Here is a 21,104-nt window from a genome sequence, read left to right as displayed (position 1 = left end):
TGCATCGGGGTCTGTGCTTCTTCTGTGCTCGGCATGGGACCTAAGGGAATGTCCTTGTCTCTGGAAGGGCTGCTTTGCCCACCACTAGTTAGCAAAATGAATGATTAATTAACAGTGGGGTTTCCCGTCACATGAAACGAGGGGATGCTGCATGGGGACTCCAGGACCCTGACAGGCACTGTGCTATCTTCTAGGCCATCAAGTGCATCACAGCAGGGCTGGCGGATCCGGACGTGCGGACAGGCCACCGCCTCTCGCTGTATCAGAGGGCCGTGCGCCTGCGGGCCTCTCCCAGCTGCCAGAAGTATGCGCACCTCTTCCGTCAGCTCCCAGAAATCACCGTGGATGACGTCAAACATGTAAGTAAATATTCTTGGGGCACTTGGGATGTATTTTTGTTTTTTTTCCTGAACGCAGCCTTAGAGAGGTTTTCAGCGCGCATTTCTTGTCGACTCCAAAGACCCTCTGGCTTGCTGTGGGCAGCGACCTGGCCTCGCCCCTGTCCTCACCTGGGCGTTGGGAGGCTGGGCCGGCAGGGGCTGTGACTCTGTAAACTCCTGAGTCAGCAGCTCACAGCCTTTCCAGGTCCCCCTGCCTGGTCAGGGCCCCAGAGAGCAGGGGGCCGGGCGGTGAGCTGCGTCCCCAGGTGCGGGTCACATGGCCTGGCACCGCGCTGAAGATGGGTGGCCTTTCGGGGGTGGAGGACAGTGTGTCCTTGGGGTAGCAGAGCCGGGTGTGCAGGGCTGGAGCAGGAGGAAAGCTAATGGCTGTCCTCCCCTCGCCCCCCCCTGCAGGTGACCGTCACGGGCCGGCTCTGCCCGCAGCATGGGCCGGGCAAGTCTGTCTTCGTGCTGGAGGCCAGGGGGACTGCCCCTGCCACTGTCCTGTGCTCCGTGGAGGAGCTGGCGCTGGCCCATTACAGACGCTGTGGCTTCGACCAGGGTAACACCAGGGCCGTGTGGCCACAGTGGGTGGTGTCCCGCCCCACAGCCAGTGTCCGCACCTCCCACCCGTGAGGGCAGCGCCTTCTGGGAGGACGCGAGGAGCAAGGGAGGCTGGGTTGCCCTCAGAGAGCTCCTGTCAGGCAGGGGGACAGGACGGGGCAGAGGACCACGAGATGCTGCCGACAGCCAGCCGGTCAGAGGAGGGGAGCTGGGGCCAGGCTGCTTCCAAGAGGGACCGGCAGTCTGGGGGGGTGGGTGTCGTTAAGGGGATGGAGGGCCGAGCCCTGACAGGACGTCATGCCTGGGACCAGAGACATGGTTGGAAGAGTTGTGGGTCAAATTCCTTGTAAAATGAGCTCGCGAGCCCATGCGAGGGAGGAGAGCAAATGTCAGTAAGAACTGGAGGTTTTCCCATCTTCCTTCCCAAGAAGCATGCGTGATCACCCGCCCCTCCAGCCGCACCCGCTCTGCTGCGTCTCCGGGGAGCTGAGGCCTCACAGTGAAATGACGGACGTGACCTCGCGAGAGAGAAACACCGCTAGTTCCCGCTGAACCGGGCTGCTCTGTGTGTGTGTGTGTGGTTGTGTGGGTGTGCATGGGCGTGTGCGGCTGCAGGGCAGGTGGTCTGCGGCCCCTCAGGGGTGAGTGGGACTTTGCTCTTTGAGCCGCTGATGAGATGCTCTTTGTGTCTCAGGCCAGATGTGCAGAGGGACCAGGACCACGTGCCCCTGGTTCTCTTCTTTCTGGGCTGCTTGGCATCCTCTTTGTTCAGACTTTGTAGGTTTCACTCGGAAGCCGTTTTCTGAACCGTGTAGAGCCCAAGTGGGAATTAATTCTGCCTGGTTCCAGAAACTGGGAGCCGAGGACTCCCTTCGGCCATCTAGGGGAGGGGAGGAGGGCTGGGGAGGGCACCCGGCGTCTCTGCTGCTCGGGGGTGAAGGCGCCAGAGGGAGAGACCCCGCGGCTTGCAGATGCGAACCTCAGGGAGCCTCAGGGAGGTGATAAGCGTCCCTGGCCGGGGAGGGGATGCGGCAGGCCAGCCAGGACGGGCCCGGACCTGGATCCTGTCCCTCGATTCCTCCCAAGCCTGTGTCTCCTTTGTCCCCTCTGAGTGCTGGGAGCAGCCCCCGGCCCCCGGGCCATCCTGGGGACGTCCCCGGCATGCGGGTCTCAGCCAGGAGACGCCGAGGGCAAGGGGTCCACGTTCGGGAGTTGGGCCTGGCCATTTGAGGAACACCTGAGTAAGACGTGTGGTGACTCGTGTGTGACGGCCTGTGTGCTGTCAGCAGCCCAGGCACCGGTGTCCAGACACAGTGGAGGGGCCGCGCCCGTCTGCCCACGCGTGCGGGGCCTGCGCCGGGTCCTGAGGGTTGTCACCGCGGGCCTGCTCGCCTGAGCAGCACCGAGCTGTGTTAAGATCGTCTGCTTGTCCCTGCCGTCCACTGGAGGTGGCTCGGCTTCTCTGTGTCCCTGTCAGCCCTCTTCCCTTCTTCCATTCTTCCTTCGATTTTGGCCTCGGAGAAGGAACTGCAAATTCAGTGCTTTGTCTAAGGCCAGACTGAAGAAAAGACTGTGAGAATTTGCCTTATAATTGGTAAAAGGAACTGGTCAGTCTCTGTCCTTAGTGAATGTACTGAATAGAAAAGTAACATAAAAACCGTGAGGGAACCGCAGAGGAAGCTGCAGCTGCCCGTGAGGGCAGTGACGACGGCTGGGCAGTTACCTTAGAGGGACTGGGGCGTCGGGGGGGCTTTAGCCTTTTTTAAAAAATAACTTGTTATTAATGTCATGGAAGCTGCGGAACATGCCTTTATGGGAAAGCAGAGAGGTGTGCGGAGCTCCCCGCGCCCCCTGCTTCACCCAGCCCTCCTCCATCCGCCGTCCCCCCTAATGTTGGAAGCAGACCCCAGACCTTGGCTCCTGTGGTCACTCCCAGGGGGCCCACGGGTTCGGTCCGCATGTCCAGGCCAGACCCCCCCTGTCTGTGCTGAAGGGTCACTAGGTTGAAGAACACTCAGGTATCTTCACGTATGTGAAAATCAGGACATCATTTCACTGGCGTGTGATGGGATCGTTCAGATGAGTGAGGACACAAAACGACCCCGCAGGAGGGGACCTCGTGACACACGGGCCTCTCTCTGCTGCGTGTCCCAGGTGATGGTTAAGATGAACCTGTGTGACGTCTGTATCACTTACCGGGAAGGTGATGCTGCTGAGGGCGAAGTGCACACGCCAGTGAGGACAGAGATGCGGGAGGCCCGGAGGGTCAGGAATAAACGAACAGGACGCAGGATCGGTCCCCACGGCGGTGGCGGGAGCCCTGTGACCCGGCGTCAGGGGAGGAGCAGCAGGCCCTGGGCAGGCGGCTGCCGGCTGTGAGCCGATGCAGCGAACGCTTTCAGTTTAGCCGTGAGCTTGAAAGACAGACGGACAGTTCCGATTCTGGAATATCAATTTTTTTATAAAATATTTTTTTCCTTTATTAAAATTGATGCAGTGAACCTGAGCAGAACCCTGCTGTGGGTCCTCTGGAGAAGGTTTGGTGTGAGGGCGACCTCAGACCCTCTGGGGAAGTTTCTTTCAGAGTTCCTCAGAAGGATCTCCCCAAATGAGTGGACTTAACAGCACCAGCGCACGCCGACGGCTCAGGGTTCAGGGATGCTGCTGTCCAGGGCGGAGGGCCAGGCTTGCCTCCCTCCGGCCCGGCAGGCGTGCAGGGCTCCAGGGCGAGGCTTCAGCTGGCGGCCCGAGCAGATAGCGGAGGACGGCCTGCGGGGCAGGGGCCAGCTGAGGGGGCGCACAGCGCAGCCTGGACGGGGAGGAGGGCCAGGGCTGCCTCCAGTGGGCCTTGATAGGGACCTGTGCTGCCTCTGACCTCGTGTGCGATGCCTGGGGCCCACTGGCCGGAGAGATGCTGCAGCCTGTTCAGGGGGCGCAGGCGTCAGGTGCGCCGAGGGGCCAGGTGGGGCTCGGCTCGCTCTGGGAGGCTCCAGCCCTGCGGACCCTGCTCTGCCGTTCACACGGCCTGGGGCTGGGCCTGGCCTCTCTGAGGTCACCGCCCTATCGTGTGGTCTGGATGTGGGGTGAAGGGGGCGTCTGGACTAGGTGGTCTCTGACACGGAAGCTTTCTGTAAAACCCCGAGTCTTAGAAACCCCGGGCACTGTGTCCAGGCCGAGGCAGAGGAGTACTGGGTGGAGGAGGCAAACGGGGTCAGAGGGCACAGGCTCCCAGGGCACTCAGACTCCTTCCCAGAGGGCTTTTCCAAGTGAGGCCGAGGGACCCCCTGCCCCAGAGCCCCTCGGGGGATGCCCCCGCCTCCGAACCCACCGAATGGAACCCCCAGAGCCCGAGGAGGGAATCTGCTTTTATTTATTTTTAAACGTGTTCCTTAGGTTTTTCCACTCTAGCTCCAAAATGTGCATTTGAATTTTCTCATGATTACTAAGATTTTTTGCCTTTAAACAAGGCTTCTGTATATAAGCAATATAATGTAAAAAAATGACCTAGGAATGGAACAAAAACAGCATTTGCATTTGAATGTAAAATATTTGCTATTTTCTTCAAATTGAGTAGGCAGTAGGATATGGTGGTGGTTTTTAAAAAACAGAAGAAATGGATTTTTCTTGTGTGTGTGTGACTTTGTCTCAGGGATCCACGGGGAAGGGTCCACCTTCAGCACGCTGTACGGCCTCCTCCTATGGGATGTCATCTTCATGGACGGGATACCAGACGCCTTCAGAAACGCCTACCAGGTAATCACGGCACGTTTTCAGGCAGCAGAGACTCCTGCACGTGCGTGAGTCACTTCCGCCTGGGTGCCCCGCCTCTGCAGCCATCAGAAACCTGCCCCTCTTTTGGATGGTGCTAATTCCACCATAAGAATAGCTTTTAATTTTAAAATGTGATTCATACAATTTAAAATGTAAGTATGTTAAGTTTTAAACTTTAAGCCTACTTTACTGGAATCATTCCGTTTGAAACTTTTAGTGTAAGTTTCTTCAGCTTCACCCTGGTGGGCCCAGGTGCTCTCACATGCTTTGTCACATGTGCCTGCTAAGAGTTCCACCAGTTTAACCTAAAAGCTCCTTTTGCAAATTATTACTCTAAAAAACCCAGTGTAATAAGTTGCTTTTATATCAGATTACTTAGGTAATTTTTACGTATCTTTTGAGAAAAAGAACGCGTCAACTTCATCAGATTGGCCAGTTTCCAAATTTGATCTTGACTCTTCTCATGACTCTGGCCTCCCCAGGCACAGCGTGAGCTTACTTTCCCTGCACACAGGCGGCCCCGCTGGACCTCTGCACGGACAGCTTCTTCGCCAGCAGAGCACCGGCCATCGAGGCCCGGCTGCGGCAGATTCACGGTGCCCCCGCGGAGAGCCTGCGGGCCTGGGTGGCAGCCGCGTGGCAGGCCCAGGAAGGCAGGGTGGCCTCCCTTGTCAGCTGGGATCGCTTCGCTTCTCTTCAGCAAGCCCAGGTGACGGTCTGCAGGCAGGATTCCTTGATGCGGGGTGTCCTTTTCGCAACTGTAACAACACACACACACGTATGCCTACATGCATGTGTATGTGTGTGGGTATATATGCACGCACACACGTACGTGTGTGTGTGGTACCCCAGCCCACAGGCCTGTGTTACTGAAGGAACGATCACAAGCATGAACAAGCCTCAGTTATGCCTTCTGCCCATTTGGTTGGCAGCTTCCCTTGGCCTGGCCTGTGGCCCCTGGAGGGCGGACACCGTCCCTGTCCTGTGACTGCGGGCCTCTGAGGGTCATCACTGTCACATTCCTGAGTGCTTACCCCAATTTCCCTCTTCCTTAGCTGCTCCCCGGATGTTCCCCACCGGGCAGAAGCTTGGTAACTGACCCAAGGAGAAGTGGTCCCCAGAGCTTGCTGGGGGCATTCTAGCCCCTGGCTCTGGAGCCCCAGCACAAGCAGAAGAAGGGCACTTGGTGTTCCTGGACGCATCTCTGCTGAATGACACATGGAGTCCCCGCCCCACCTCACAGTCACTGGGGGGGCTTCAGGGTCTCTGTCCTGGGGGAGGGCTGACTGTCCCTGTGTTTCGTGTCCAGGATCTTGTGTCCTGCCTGGGGGGCCCCATCCTCAGTGGTGTGTGCCGGCGCCTGGCCGTGGACTTCCGACACTGCCGAGGGGGCCTCCCTGACCTGGTGGTGTGGAGCTCCCAAAGTCACCACGTTAAGGTCAGTTGAGCCAGAATGTAAAGTCATGTTGGTAACTTTATGATCAACTTAATCAAAGGCCACAATCTAGGCATTTCTAGCATGGTGGTTGATAAGGCCGAATCCCTTGAGAGCTGCTGGACTGAGGGCTGGGGTTGTTCGGTGGCTGTTGGCGGAGGTGCCCTTGGTGCTGGCATGTGGGCCTCTCTGCAGGCAGCTCCCCCGATGGCAGCGTATTTCATCCGAGCAGGTGAGTGAGAAGGGCCAGGGTGTGAGTAAGACAGAAGTCAGTCTCTTAGCAGCTGATCTTGGCAGTGAAGTTCCATTGCTTTTGCTGTGTCCACTGTTAGCAGCAAGTCCACACTCAAGGGTGGAGGTTTTGCAGGTGTGAGCGCCAGGAGGCCAGGATGGTTGGGAGCTGTTTTCTAAGCTCCAGGAGTGAGCACTTCCTCACGTGTTGTAGGCTGGATGCCTCCCTTGCCTCACCCTGCTGCCCATCACAGGCTGGTGTCTTCCTTATTATTGAGTTTTGAGATGAAAAAAAAACTCTGGTACAAATCCTTTTTGACAAAGTCACAACCTAATCTGTTCTTTAATGAATCATGCTTCCAGTGTCATATGATGTCTCTGACTGTAATTGTGGATTTGGGTCTTTCTCCCTTGCAGTTATATCAATGTTTGCTTCATATATTATTCGATGTATAAACTTAGGATTGTCATGTCTTCTTGATGAATTGAACTCTTGATCATTATGAAATGACCTTCCTTTATTCCTGGGTTCTTTGCTCTGAAGTTGAACTGATATATAGCCACTCCAGCTTTCTTTCGGTTAGTGTTAATGTGATACTTCTTCTATTCTTACATTTAACATATTTTTTCTTTATATTTGAGTTTCTTATATATTCTTGTAGGCAGCATTTATCTGGGTCTTACTTTTTCATCTAATTTGACAACGTCTGCCTTTTAATTGGGTATTTGGAACATTTACATTGAATGTTATTCATGTTTGGCTTTAAACCTGTCATCTATTTTTGTTTTTTTTAAAAGGATGCACTTATAAACTTACTTATTTTTGGCTGCGTTGGGTCTTCGTTGCTGCGTGTGGGCTTTCTCTAGTTGTGGCAAGTGGGGGCTACTCTTTGTTGCAGTGTGCAGGCTTCTTATTGCGGTGGCTTCTCTTGTTGTGGAGCATGGGCTGTAGGTGTGAGGGCTTCAGTAGTTGCAGCACTCGGGCTCAGTAGTTGTGGCTCGCAGGCTCTAGAGTGCAGGCTCAGTAGTTGTGGCGCATGGGCTTAGTTGCTCCGTGGCACGTGGGATCTTCATTTATCATGCACATAACAACAGTATATTTTTATATCTCCTCTCCCAGCGTTTGTGCTGTGTTCATACATTATACCTCGACATGTTATAAACCCTGTGGCACATTATTTTTGCTTTCTACAGTTGACTGAGTCTTTATATTTACTCATGTAGATACAAATTCTAATGTTTGTTATTCCTTTATATAGATCCAGATTTCCGTGTACTATCATTCTCTTCTTGACTGAAGAACTTCCTTTAACATTTCTTGAAATGGAGGTCTGCTAGTAATGAATTATTTAGGTTTCATATATTGATATTTTAAGACTTTAAGTCTTTGTTTTTGAAAGATATTTTTTTCTGGGCAAAGAATTCTGTTGACAGTTTTTTTTCAGTACCTTAAAATATTGGTCCACTGTTGTCTAGCCTGTATTGTTTTCAACGAGAAATCAGTCTTTCCCCTCTGGCTTTTAAAAATTCTGGCTGCTTTGAAGAGATTCATTTTTCCACTGATTATGCAATTTAGTTATGATGTTTCTTAGTGTCGTGTTCTTTATGGTTCTGTGCTTGGGGTTCACTGAGCTTCTTGGATCTTTGGGTTTAGTTTCCATCAAATTTGAAAAATTTTTGGCCATTATTTCTTCAAATATTTTTCTCTGTCTTCTTCCCTTTGGGGACTAATTAAACTACTCTTAGGTTGCTGAAATGCTCTCTTCATTAAAAAATTCTTTTCTATACTTCGTTTTGGATAGTTTTCATTGCCGTGTTTTGAATTTTGGTGATCTGCAGTGGACAAAACTGACACAGTTACGCTTTCATGGAGCTGATATGCAATGAGCAGTTTTATCTTGTGATAAACACCACGAAGAAGTGCATACGAAGGACCCTTCTTAGAGATGAATTTAAGCTGAGCACGGAAGGAGAAGACGTCAGACACGTGAAGAACAGGGAGACATGTCCTAGGCGGCGGGAACAGCAAGCGTGATGAATGTCTGCCCTTTGGTTGGGCAGATGTTGTCTGTCTCGGGAACTGAGAGGAAGCCTTTGGTGTGGTTGGCAGGCGCCAGATCACACAGTTTTGTAGGGCATGGCAAGAAGTTTGGGTTTAATTGCAGACCTGACAAAAAGTGATTGAGGGGTGTTAAGCAGGAGAGTAACAGTGCAGTGTGTGCTTTAAAACTATTTTTCAACTGCTGTATTACGAATAGATTTCCTAATTCTCTGTGAACTGTCTGGTTTCTACAGAAAAGGCAACTTTCTCACTGAATTTCATATGTGTATGTTTAGTTGCTATACATATGTAAGTACAGCAGCATAGAGGATAAACCATCTAAATAGTTGTCAGTGGAAACTACCGTAGCTTACCTGAATGACCCTTCTGTCTCCCAGCTGGTGGAAGTGAAGGGCCCCAGTGACCGTCTTTCGCAAAAGCAGATGATCTGGCTGGATGAGCTGCACCGGCTGGGGGCGGACGTGGAGGTCTGCCACGTGGCTGCGGTTGGAGCCAAGAGCAGGGGCCCCAACTGAGAGCTGTGGGCCTGGGAGCATCTGAGAGCGTCAGAAGCGTCAAGTGTCACTACATCTTATTTAATTTTGATTTTGTTGTTGTCGTAATAAACCTGGCAGTGTAAGGACTTATCACTGTACAGTGTCTGTGTATCACAAACCTCGGTATTGGCTTCAGTACACTCACTGATTCCACACAGCAGGTAATGAACTTTTAAAAAGGTCAAAACCTTGGTGGCCGTTTCAGGAGCTAGATGCATCTGACTTATAGGAAAGTTGGAAAACCCCCCAAAAGGAGATGATTCACAGCTTTAGGTCTTTTATAAAAGGAGCATACACAATGTTTCTCTCTAAAAAGTATATTGGAAATGGAGATTCCTTTATTTATCTCTGTTTTTCTATACTGCCCTTACACATCTGGCTGCTAAAAGTCTTGTTTTATGATTATCCAAGATGGGCATAAACAGATGAAACTCTGATTTCTTTAGGAATTAAGAAACAAATTCTCATTAACTTCCTTATTATTTCTGTCAGTGCTTGCTCTCGGGCCTGTGTCACCAAAGGGAGGGACATTCGTTATCAAAGGCAGTTGTCCCTTTTCGTCCTTCTCCTTGGGAACATCCCTAATGACTAGAGGCAATTTCCTGTATGCATACAGATCTCATTTTATTGTGCTTTGCAGATACTGCGTTTGTATAAATCAAAGGTCTGGGGCAGCCCTGTGTCGAGCGAGTCTATCAGCACCATTTTTCTAGCAGTATTTGCTCACTTCAGGTCTATGGGTCACATTTGGGTAATTCTCACCATATTTTAAACTTCTTCATCATTATATTTGTTATGGTATGACTTGCTGAAGGCTCAGATGATGGTTAGTATATTTTAGCAGGACAGTATTTTAAAATACTTCAAGGTAAGAACACTTTTTTTTAGACATAATGCTACTGCACACTTAAAAGACTACAGTATAGTGGAAATATAACTTTTATATGCACTGGAAAGTCAGCAAATTCACATGACTTGCCTTATCGAGATAGATAGATACTCGCTTTATTGTGGGGCTCTGGAACCGACCTGCAGTATCTCCAAGGTGTGCAGGTACAGGGCTGCCCGTCACTGTTGGAAGAGCCTTGGGCTGGGGAAGGTGGACGCAGGAAGGGGTTTATCAGAACGGTAGGCCCAGGTGTGCCGGGCCAGGCTCCCGCTTCCAGAGACTAGTTCCAAGACCTTCTTAAGGAAATGGTACTCCCCAGCTTTTTAATTTGTTAAATGGAAGGACGAGTTAGAGCCTGGTCCATGAACCCACATGGCCATGACAACAGCCAGTTGTGAACTGAGGTTAGAAATGTTACCGATCTCTGCCTTGCTTTACAGCAGACAGAGCGTCGCGTGGACGACACACAAGCACAGCTGAAGAAAACACCCTCGCTTCTTGATGCTCCGTGTTCTCGCAGGGGATTCATATTGACAACGAAGGCAACGATTCCTGTGAAAATTTTATTAGCAGTCAACACTTCCTTCACATTCACCACTGCTGAAAAGCAGCGTCTCTCACCTTCCTGCACATCCTACTTTAACCCAAGTCACAGTCAATTTTAGGCACAAAGGTTTTCATTTTCTCTCAAAATCAAGTTTTAACTGCTTGAGGTTACTACTACAGCAAGCAGATTTTGTTGAAGGACACGTTGAATAGTTTTCACCCTCTGTTAGCACAGATTAATATACTTTCTTAAATAAAGTTAGAAATTTTTGGTTTTAAAATTGGTTTCCATCACAAAACAACAGTAAGACATGGTACACCTTTAAGTCCGATCCTAGCGAGTCCGGAGCTGCCTGACGCCTGTGTGGCCCTCTGTCAGCACAGGCTCCGTGTCCGCGTCCAGAACCACATTCGGACTCTGTCCCCACACGTCCTCCGTGCCAGCAGCGTGCCAGGCAGCTCTGCAGGGGCCAGGACTCAAGGCTGTAATAGTTGTTTTTCATATTATGCACGATAAACTGTGGCACAATAATCATTATATAACAACTGTTCAGCAAAAATAAAACAAAAAACTATATTTTACTACATTTGATTATCGTACAAAAATATGCAAATTTTCTATTTTAAAACAGTATTAATAGTACCTAATCATTTTTAAACTTGCAAGTTAACCAAAAAAAAATTACTAAAAGGGTTGAAATAAATGTGAGAGGGAAGAAAAAAGCTATAAAGAAGTAAATGCTCAATCCAAAAAAACAGTAACAAATTCAGAACGATTTGTAATAATAAAAAAAGCAGCCTAATGAAAAAGGAAGAAGAATTATTACACTTCCAGTGGCAGGATATGCTGTGGGGTTTTCAGGGGACCGGAGCTGGTTTCCAATCCAGGACTTACAACGTTTAATGGCAACAGTGCTATTTATATAAACTAAGAAAGCCCTTACTTTCTAGACAAGTTGGCAAAACACTGGGTTTATCCACACGATGGATTTGCTAAGACTGCATAGGAACTTCTGTCCCTGTAAGTCCAGAGACATTATCCAACCATTTTTAAAAGGCAAATAATTCAAATAGAAACATCTATTTGTTACATATAAAGGTAAAACACACTGTTTTGAAAAAACTTGTTTTAGAAAAGGACATAAGCTAACTAGATACTTTACTATAAACGTTTTTTAAAAAGCTTAAGATGGCAGTTTAAGAAACTCTAAATAACAGCCACATTGACGACATCCATCTTTTACACAGAAGTGAGGGGTGTCGGGGAGGCTGTGACCGGCATGGCCACAGTAAGCTCCAGCTCTGGCCCATAGCTTTGGCTCGGCTCTTGTGACACAACCTGAAAACGGGAATTTGAGACGAGAGCACACCTCTGTCTGCGCCTCGGAACACCTGTCACAGGTTGGGTGGGGCGGGCGCTCTCACCATTCGTTACAGTGGCAGTATTTTGAGAGAAGTCCGTTGTTACTCTCCTGTCCTCCCTTCCTAAGCACTAAGCACTCAGGTGACCTGACTCAAGACCTCATCACTGATTTCCAAGGGAATGTGCCCCCGGGAGTGCTCCCCACTGGACTCTGACGGGGCCTCTACTTTGAGGGTGGGTGTCAGTGATTCTGCCGCACCGACCCGGACCCTGCTTCAGACCCGCTGTGTTCGGTGACTTTCAGAGGGATGTGTGCCTCTGGGGACTCCTGGCTGTCGGTATGATGCTGAGTGTGACCAGCCTCTTTCCAATGTGCAGTGGGACTTTTGACACCCTAATTTAAAAAACAAATTCTGTTTTACTCTGTGTTCTTCCTATCTTAATATTAATGTCAAAGGCACTTCTAAATTTAATTAATTATCTATAGCAAATGCTTTTAAAGTCAGCAGTGCATATCATTTTAAAGTTAGTCCTAAGGAAACTCATTATTTTAAAACACAGTGATCTACGGTCCCAAAGTGATCTAAAATAAATTACAGTGTGAGAACACACAACTCTCAGGTGAGCTCAACTAGAGATAATAGAAAGTGACCAGAAAAATACACAAATACCTACTAACGCCCACTGGGGGTTTACTGGATGCTTCGTGAAAATATACTAAACACTAATTTCTTAACTCTCCTGATGTCTGCTTCTCTGGGCTGCTAATCCAACTGAGGATCAGGGAACCTTTAGGAGGTGGCTGGAAAAATGGATGTAGACAACATAAATGTCGCAGACAAAACCTGATTAGTTTGATCACAGTAATAAGATCGTGGGAATGTCTGCCTGCAAATGATCTAAAAATGAGCCAGACCTAGAATGATAGAAAGAGGACATAAATAAAAGTTATACCTATCTTTTAAAAATATTGTGAAGGAAGCATAATTCAACATGTTTTAAAGTATTAGTGCAAATTTCAACTGTTATTCTTACGTATAGAACGATTAGAGCTTCAAACGCCTCGGCCAGCAGTTTTACTTCAGAGGAGACGGTCTCTCGCTCCCTCAGAACGTTCAGAAAGCCACTCCGCCTCAGTCTTCATTTGCTAGTGTCTCAGTAGATAACCATATTTTGGCCCCACTTAAAAACTTGCCTAGCGGTGTCCCTGAAATGCTCCGTCTGCACAGATTGCCCACTGGGGAAAAGGGGAACGAGGAGGAGAGGCAGTCTGGTGTCCCCGGGGCGTCGTGCGGGCCACCAGCGCAGAAGTACAGCCTGCTCTGGACCAGCTCGGGGCAGGGGGCTTCCGGGGGGCTGCCCTGGGGCTGCCGCAGCGCCCTGCTCAGCACGTCCACCTCATCCGCCAGCAGGGAGACCTTGTGGAAGGCCGTGATGAAGCCCCCGCGCTGGATCTGGGCCTCGGGGACCCAGCGGAAGTAGCAGAGTTTCCACAGTTTGATGTGCATTCCGGAGAGAAGTGGCAGAATCACCCCGTGCAGGTCGGCCGGCTTGGAGAACCACTCTCGGAAGTACTGCTCCGCACCCCTGTCCTGGCTGTCGCTCTGCTCGGGGGGGTCTGGCTTTACTTTTAATATTAATGAATTTCTCCTGGGAAGTAACTCTTGGTCACTGATGATTCCATTCTTTAAGGAAGCTGGCATTCCTCTTAGAGTGGAGCTGTAGCTTTTCTGTACAGAAGAGAGATTTTAGCATTATTTTCCTGGAGCTTCCCTTTTTAGAAAGACAGTAGAAGTGTAATGGTAAATATAAACTCGAAATTAGGAAAAACTGGTAGAATTTCAACCTTAAAGAATATTTTGTTCCTTCCCTGGTAATACTTATTCCAATCCTCCTCCACTGGAGCTTAACACTTTTAGGCCTTGACTCTGCCTAGGCTGTAGCCTGCATGGGGGTGGGGGGAGATATATTCTATCCATTATAGACAGACCTCAGAGATACAGTGGGTTCGGTTCCAGACACCGGAGTAAAGCGTGTATCACAATAAAGCAAGTCACATGAATTTTTTGGTTTCCCAGTGCATACGTAAATTACGTTTCCAATATACTGTAATCTATTAAGTGTGCAATAGCATTATATCTAAAAAAAACTATGTACATACCTTAATTTAAGCACTTTGTTGCTAAAAAATGCAAACCATCATCTGAGCCCTCAGCGAGTTGTAATCTTTTTTCAATAGCAATGTCAAAGATCACTGATCACAGATCACCATCACTAATACAATAATAATGAAAAAACTTGAAATATTGTGAGAATTACCAAAATGTGGCACAGAGACACAAAGTGAGCAAACACTGCTGGAAATATGGCACCGACAGACGAACTCAACGCAGGGTTTGCACAAACCTTCAATTTGTAAAAAATGCAGTATCTGCAAAGTGCAATAAAGCAAGTGCAGTAAAACGAGGTCTGCCTATAATTTGCTGAAGTGTGAATTTCTAAGATTTCTGGTCAGAAAAAAGCTAGACCTTGCTGATTCTAGAACAGGCTGAGTGGACGGGCTTCAGGAGCAGGGCCCTGGGTGCAGGGCTGCAACTGCTGACTCTTGAGATGACGACCAGGGCTGTGTGGGCCTCAGACAGCAAGACGAAAAGTCGGGGCGGGGTCATCTGAGTGAGAAAGTGAATGACCCCTCCAAACCTGCACTGGCAATGCTGTCATGGGAAGTGACTGGACTTTTAATACTCTGTTCTGAAAAAGATGTTTTTGGTTATGTGTGAGCAAATACAAGGTTTTTATTGTTAGTGCATTTCTGTAACTTACCTTTGTCCGTTTAAAAGACTTCACAGAACCGTTTTGTACACAAGGCGTGCTCTTTCCAATGTAAAAGGGGTTGTGGAAAAGGGTGCAATCCTTTGCTGTAAACTGAAGAGACCAGTCCCAAACTGAGGGGAATTTTAAACCCTTTTCATCACCCAATTGGATATTTTTGCTTATAGCAAATTCCTGCAGAATAAAATATTTGAACATTTGTGGAAAGATGCCAAACTTAAGATTTTCTCATAGTACATTCATTTCTGACGGTCATTCATCATCATACAAACGAACTTTTCTGAACGAGAGCGACTCCAATCCCACTGGAGCCGCGTGCCCCGCTTCCCGGGAACAGACATTCCGGGCGCCTCGCACGGAGGAGCGCGCGGAGCCCTGCGCCGAGAGGGGAGCCGGGCCCCTGGGCAGTGAGGGCGTTGGTGAGCATGACTCGTGAATGGAGTTCTCCCTGGTGCCGTGGCCTGAACAGGTCCATCTCCTCACACATCCACACCCCCAATCCTGAACAACGCATTCCTTCAGGATGCTCTGCATGATGCTTCAGCTCACAGAATGTCTGCTCTACTGCTGATTTGATGGAGCAGTTTCATGGATGAGGAATCCAGGCTCAGCACCTTCCCAGACCCGGGCCTGAGGATCCCACAGCTCACTGTGAGGGCAGCCCCCCTTCCTACAAAGTCTTCCTGAAGGCCCACGAGAGCTGTCCTTTCTGTCTCTCTCAGGGGTCACTGCAGCATTTGTTGGCTATACCCATTGCTCCAGATGTGGGTGAGACACAACTTGTGGTTCCGGAAGGTTCCACCAGGGGCAACCAGAAGCTATAGATAGTTTCAAGTTTGGCTTGAGACCCTCCTTACTCATGGTTCTTCCTCAGTCAAGGAATTGGGACTAGAAACCAATGGCCCTAACGTAAAAGTGACTGCCACACGGCATGAGGGTCTGAGCACATCCAGTAAGCAGCGCCCAGAGAGAACCGCAGTCTCGCGTCACGCCTACATTTCCTCTCTCAAATCCTTCTCCACGGGACTCCTGAAGAAAAATAATTTGCTTTGTACAACTTATATTCTACTGACCTAGGAAACAAATGTCCTCAAACAGGATCTTATCCATTACCCATTCAGACAGCCCAAATGTGAAAATATAAATACAAAAGCACGACATTTACGGCACTTAAAATGATTTACATCTTTCAATTGGCTTATTATGAACAATAAACATCAGAGAGAAATACATAAAACGCTCACTGATAAAAATGATAACAAGTTCAAGTTCCTGGATTTTTAACCAACTTTAAATAATTCCTTCAGAAATTACCGCTTAAAATGGTAGCTAAGACAGTTTAAACACACAGCTGACTGTACTTCAACGCTATCTCAATAAAGCAGTTCGCGCCGGCCACGGCGGGCGCCACTCACCGTGCTCTGCTGCACGCGCTGGTGCGGGGAGTTGAAGAGGAAGGTGCCGAACAGGGCCACACGGGTGCTGTCGTGCAGCACCGCCAGGTAGGTCTCGGAGAACTCGAAAGCCGCCGGGCACTGCTCCTGCAGCTGCCACGTGGCGTCCAGGAACAGCAGGAACACGGGAGCCTGGCGGACACACGTTGAAACGGGATTACTCAACGCTGCCCTTCAGTGTCCACAGCTATTTCCAAACCTCTTGCTGATATGAAGGAAGAGATTAATAAGAAAACAGCGAGGCCTCAGCACTTGGCTCTGAAGCTGAGCGAAGGGTATGTGAGCACATTAGACGGCCGTGTCTAACCTAAGAACTAGGCTGGCCTGAGATGCATCACAGCCCTCCTCTGCCCGCCAAGTCCACCAAGCTGAAGTGGCAAAGTCGACAGACAGGCAGGGCGTGGCCATGTGAATGGGGGACAGTGAAATACGTGTTTCACGTGTTCCAGCTGATCCTGGAAACAATTCTTCAGAACATTTAAAACAAAACAAAAAACCAAAAAACCCCAAGACCAAGAAACAACTCTTTGGTGGACCCTGCAGACTCAGCATCCAGAAACCTTCCCGGAGTTTCAGAAAACAGCTGGTGTGGCCTCGGGGTCACGTGGTGCACCCCCAAGTACAGCAGCTCACGACAGCTACTGTGACAGCTACTGCATCCTGCCCAGTGCTTCCCCGAGTCCTAGCGTTTCAGAAGCGAAGCATTCACTGTTGAGCTTTCCTCAGATGACAGAGACTGTTTTACACGAGACAGCACGAGTCAAAGTGTGCTCTCGGGAGCCACCCTGACCACAAGACACCTGCAGGGCCTGTCACAGCTCCACTAGGACCCCAGGCAGCCACCAACCCCGCAGCTCTTACAAAGATGCCCCCTCAACTTGCCATTCTTAATGTACGTGCCCCATTTTAAGAAACTATGATATTCCAAACCTGATTTTTCAAAATATCTAACATGCTTGTTGTCTGCTTGCAGAAGAGTTAACGCAGCGTTTCTTCAAGCAGTTTTCAACTTAGAGAAATTCAACAGGCAATTTTTTAAGACTTTTATCTATATAGTTACGAGAATCTTCGTAAGTACCTCAACTTGGACTCTAATCCATGAGTCAGTCTTGGCCCAAGAAGCTAAGATGTACTGAAGGCAATATTTAAAAAGTCTCCTCATCTCTTTACGGATGGAGCATCTCTTCATGTAACGAAAGGTTTTATCCTGTGCACACTAAAGGACTAATAATAGGCATGAAGGTTTTGTTACCTCTTTCTCCGGTCTCTTTAAGTGGTTGCATCTGTCCAGGAATGGATATCCTGCCATGACCCACTCTTTCTGTATCAGACTCTGAAATCCAGTGATTGTCCTAAAATAGGGATCCAGCATCACTTGAACAAGAGAAGCTACAATACAGCTCAAGTCTCTTCCCTCCTCCTCTGTCAATAAGATGGAAAGAAAATGATTAGTACGTAGAAAAATGCTAAGAGAGAAAGGAAGGAAAGGCAAAGTATATACTTCAGTGTTCTGTGCCTGGGCGGCCTTCAAAATCACCCATGTTACAAAATTTCATTCAGGCCCAGCCACTCTAAAATATTACAAACTTTTAGATCAACTAAAGTAATGTTTAATGAGGAGATGGCCTTTTATCTATGAATGTTTTCCAGATAATTAGAAGCATATCCCTCACACTTTTTACATTTACATGATTTGTGGTAGAAATCTTTCCAGAGTCCATTCTATTTCTGTGCCAAGGATATTAAATATCATGCAATCTTTCTACTGACAGCTTCATATGGTGACTCAGAGGTGAATGAGAGAAATGGAATTGTCCACCATCATCCAAAATGGTGGCAAATATTTCCCTCCCATCTTTTGTAGCTTCCTTTTTAATGAGGCCAGTAATTCTCTGATATCAAAGCCAGTCAAAGAAATCAGAAGAAAACTATCAAATAATATCCCTTATGATTAGATGTAAAAGTCATCAACAAAGTATAAGCAAGCCAAATTATCTCAGGAATGCAAGAATTTATCCTAAGAACGAAACGTTGGTTTAACATCTGACAAAGTAACACACCGTAATAAAAAAATAAAGGACAAAAATAACACAATCATCTCATTAGATGAATAAAAAGCATCTGTGTGATGAAAATCCAACATTCATTCTGGATAAAAACTCTTAGCAAACTAGGAATAGAAGGGAATATCAACCCGATAAGAGGAATCTACAAAAACCTACAACTAACATCATTCTTATTAGTGAAAGCCTGGATGCTTTCCTCCTAAGATGGGCAACAAGACAAGGACGTTTGCTCTTGTCACTTCTACTGCTCATTGTCCTGGAAGCTTACACAGGGAAGTTAGGCAGGAAAAAGAAATCAAAGGCATCCAGATTGGAGAGGAAAAAGCAATAACTGTGTCTGCAGACAACACATGTATGTACGTAAAAAAACCCCTAAGGAATCCACAAAGGACTACTAGAACTAATGAATGAGTTTAGTAAGGTTGCAGGAATTCTATACACAATCACAACGAGTACACAAAAAACTTGAAAATGAAATTAAGAAAACAACTGTATTCACAATAGCATCAAAAATAACATATTTACAGGGAGATTTAACAAAATAAGTGCCAGAGTTGTACACTAAAAACTTATAAAACACTGCTGACATGACATGAAAGAAAACCCAAATAAATGGAGAGACATTCATTTCATGGATTGGCAGATTGAATATTGTTAAGATGGCATTCTCCCCAATCTACAGGTTCAACATATTCCTATCAAAATCCCAATAGGATTTTTTGCTGATCCTAGAAGTTATAAAGAAATGCAAAGGACCTAGAATAACCAAAACAATTTGAAAACAAAGTTGGAGGACTTACATGTCCTAATTTCAGAACATACTCTAAAGCTACAGCACTCAACATAATGTGGTACTGGCGTACGGACAGACATAAAGATCAATGGAATAAAACTGAGAGTCCAAAAATAAAGAGCCAGTCAGCAGACCTTTGCCAAGGCATGTCAACAGAGAAAGAACAGTCTTGTCAATAAATGGTGCTGGGACAATTCAATAAACACACATGCAAAAAAAATGAATATAGACGTTTACCTCACATCATACACAAAAATTCATTCAAAGTGAATCATAGGCCTAAATGTAAGAGCTAAAACTATAAAATGCTTACAGAATAAAACATGGGAGAAAGTCTTCATAACCTTGAATTAGGCAAACAGTTCTTACATATAACACCAAAGATGTGATTCATAAAAGAAAAAATGGATAAATTAAGACTTCATCAAAATTTCAAAATTTGTGCTTCAAAAGTCATCAAGAAAGTGAAAAGACAAACCACAGACTAGGAGAAAATATTTGCAAATCTTATAAAGATACAAAGAACCTGTATCTAGAATTGTAAAGAATTCTTTGAACTCAATGATAAAACAACCTAGCTGAAGAATAGACAAAAGATTTGGTATTTCACCAAAGTCAATATATGAACGGCCAATCAGCACATGATATGCATTAGGGAAATGCACATAAAAATTGCAATGAACTCCCACTTCACACTTACTAGAATGACTACATTCCTAACAGCAGACGATGAAGTGCAGAAACAAACCCTCACACACTGCTGAGGGGAAGGGGAATCGGGTATGGTCACTTTAGAACACACTGTAGCAGTTTCTTACAAAGCTGAACATAAATGTACCATAAACTCAACAATTCTACTTCCAGGTATCTACCCAAAATAAAGAAAAACATATGTCCCCACAAAGACTTTTATGTGAATGTTAAAAGCAGCATAATTCATAACAGCCAGAAAGTGGAAGCAATCCAAATGTCCACCAACAAGTAAATGGATAAATAAAATGTGGTATTTACAACAATGGTACACTACTCAGAAATAAAAAGGAGCAAACTGCTGAGACATGCGACGTGAACGAACTTCAAAAACATGTATGTGAGATGAAAGAAGCCAGAGACAAAAGACCACATACTACATGATTCCATTTATATGAAACATCCAGAAAAAGCAAATCTAGAGAGACAGAAAGCAGATTAGTGGTTGCCCGGGGTTGGGACACAAGGAATCTTTTCGGGGTGAGAGAAAATTTCTAAAACTGGACTCTGTTTACTAAAAATTATTGAATTGCACATTCAGAACAGGTGCATTTTATAGTATGTACACTATACCTCAATAAACTGTTTAGAAAACACATTCTAAAATAAAGTGTTAGTAAAATGCAGGCTCAGTATCTCTTCTGAGGCATTTTACATGGCAACAAATACATGAAGAAGCGTGCTAAGTAGGGTTCCGGAACAGGATGAGGACACCACTGGCTGCGAGAGGTGCGGGTTCTCAATGGCTGGCTCTGCATGTGTCTGTGAATTACATACGCACTGCCGGCATGAGCTAAGGATTACTGGAAACAGTGACTTACTCTTCTTCTTTTCCCCCTAAGGCTTGTCTTGTCACTTTACTTTGTTAAAGTCAGCTGAATTTGACAGTTGGTAAAAATACTTCTGTAAGCTTCAGTAGCACAGCATATTCATGAACTATGCATGAATATATTATAAAATCAGGTAGCTTGTGGTTTATTAAACTTTATCCGTAAGCTTAAAAATGCTATTAGCTGTAAAGTTATTTAATATACAATTATTCTTTGCTTAACTGAAAGATTTTTTTTTTATTGACATCTATTCCTACCAAACACTAGACAAAATTCACATTGCTGGCTACTCAGTTCAGTCCATTTCTTGATACCAAACTGTTTCTTTAAAGTCACAATCTAGCATGAGCCAGAGGCATTTCAACTAAAATTTGTATGAATCAGAAAGGTAGCAAGATTAGAGAGAAAGGATGCTCTGCCGAGATTAATACTCTGTCTGAATCCAATGAGGGCTGTGACGCACCCTTGCCATAATACAGGAAGGCAGATTTAACACAGGGCAGAAAGTCTTGACTCCTTTCTGTTCTTCTGTCTGAGGTCTTTGTGCCACTGTTTAATAATGTGCGGGATCTGTAGTGTATCTATCTGGCGGCATGCAGTAA

At 46.9% G+C, this 21,104-nt stretch overlaps 2 protein-coding genes across 15 annotated transcripts in view; one reads left to right on the top strand and one right to left on the bottom strand.

Annotated features, from left to right (window-relative positions):
- FAN1 (FANCD2 and FANCI associated nuclease 1) overlaps positions 1-9,065 on the top strand; it is a 29,581-nt gene extending 20,516 nt beyond the window's left edge. For 2 of the 7 annotated variants that reach the window (XM_082448592.1, XM_082448586.1), the window contains exons 9-14: positions 195-359; positions 795-942; positions 4,594-4,697; positions 5,230-5,424; positions 6,025-6,153; positions 8,821-9,065. In XM_082448592.1, the coding sequence (XP_082304718.1) occupies positions 195-359; positions 795-942; positions 4,594-4,697; positions 5,230-5,424; positions 6,025-6,153; positions 8,821-8,958 (879 nt within the window). In that variant the 3' untranslated portion in view covers positions 8,959-9,065. The other 5 variants (XM_082448587.1, XM_082448590.1, XM_082448589.1 and 2 more) reach the window with 5 other exon arrangements.
- Positions 9,066-10,417: 1,352 nt separating this feature from the next.
- Positions 10,418-21,104, bottom strand: part of MTMR10 (myotubularin related protein 10) — a 44,913-nt gene continuing 34,226 nt past the window's right edge. For 7 of the 8 annotated variants that reach the window (XM_082448664.1, XM_082448657.1, XM_082448659.1 and 4 more), the window contains 4 exons: positions 17,316-17,485; positions 16,025-16,195; positions 14,601-14,783; positions 10,418-13,507 (listed from right to left, as the gene is read on the bottom strand). In XM_082448664.1, coding sequence (XP_082304790.1) covers positions 12,911-13,507; positions 14,601-14,783; positions 16,025-16,195; positions 17,316-17,485 — 1,121 coding nt within the window. In that variant the 3' untranslated portion in view covers positions 10,418-12,910. The remainder of the gene's footprint in view (positions 13,508-14,600; positions 14,784-16,024; positions 16,196-17,315; positions 17,486-21,104) is intronic. The other variant, XM_082448658.1, reaches the window with a different exon arrangement.

Source organism: Balaenoptera physalus (assembly GCF_965194825.1).
Source record: "Balaenoptera physalus genome assembly, chromosome: 2".
NCBI classification, from domain to species: Eukaryota; Metazoa; Chordata; class Mammalia; order Artiodactyla; family Balaenopteridae; genus Balaenoptera; species Balaenoptera physalus.
Note: the sequence above shows the minus strand (reverse complement) of the source record. Positions and strands in the feature narration are given on the sequence as shown.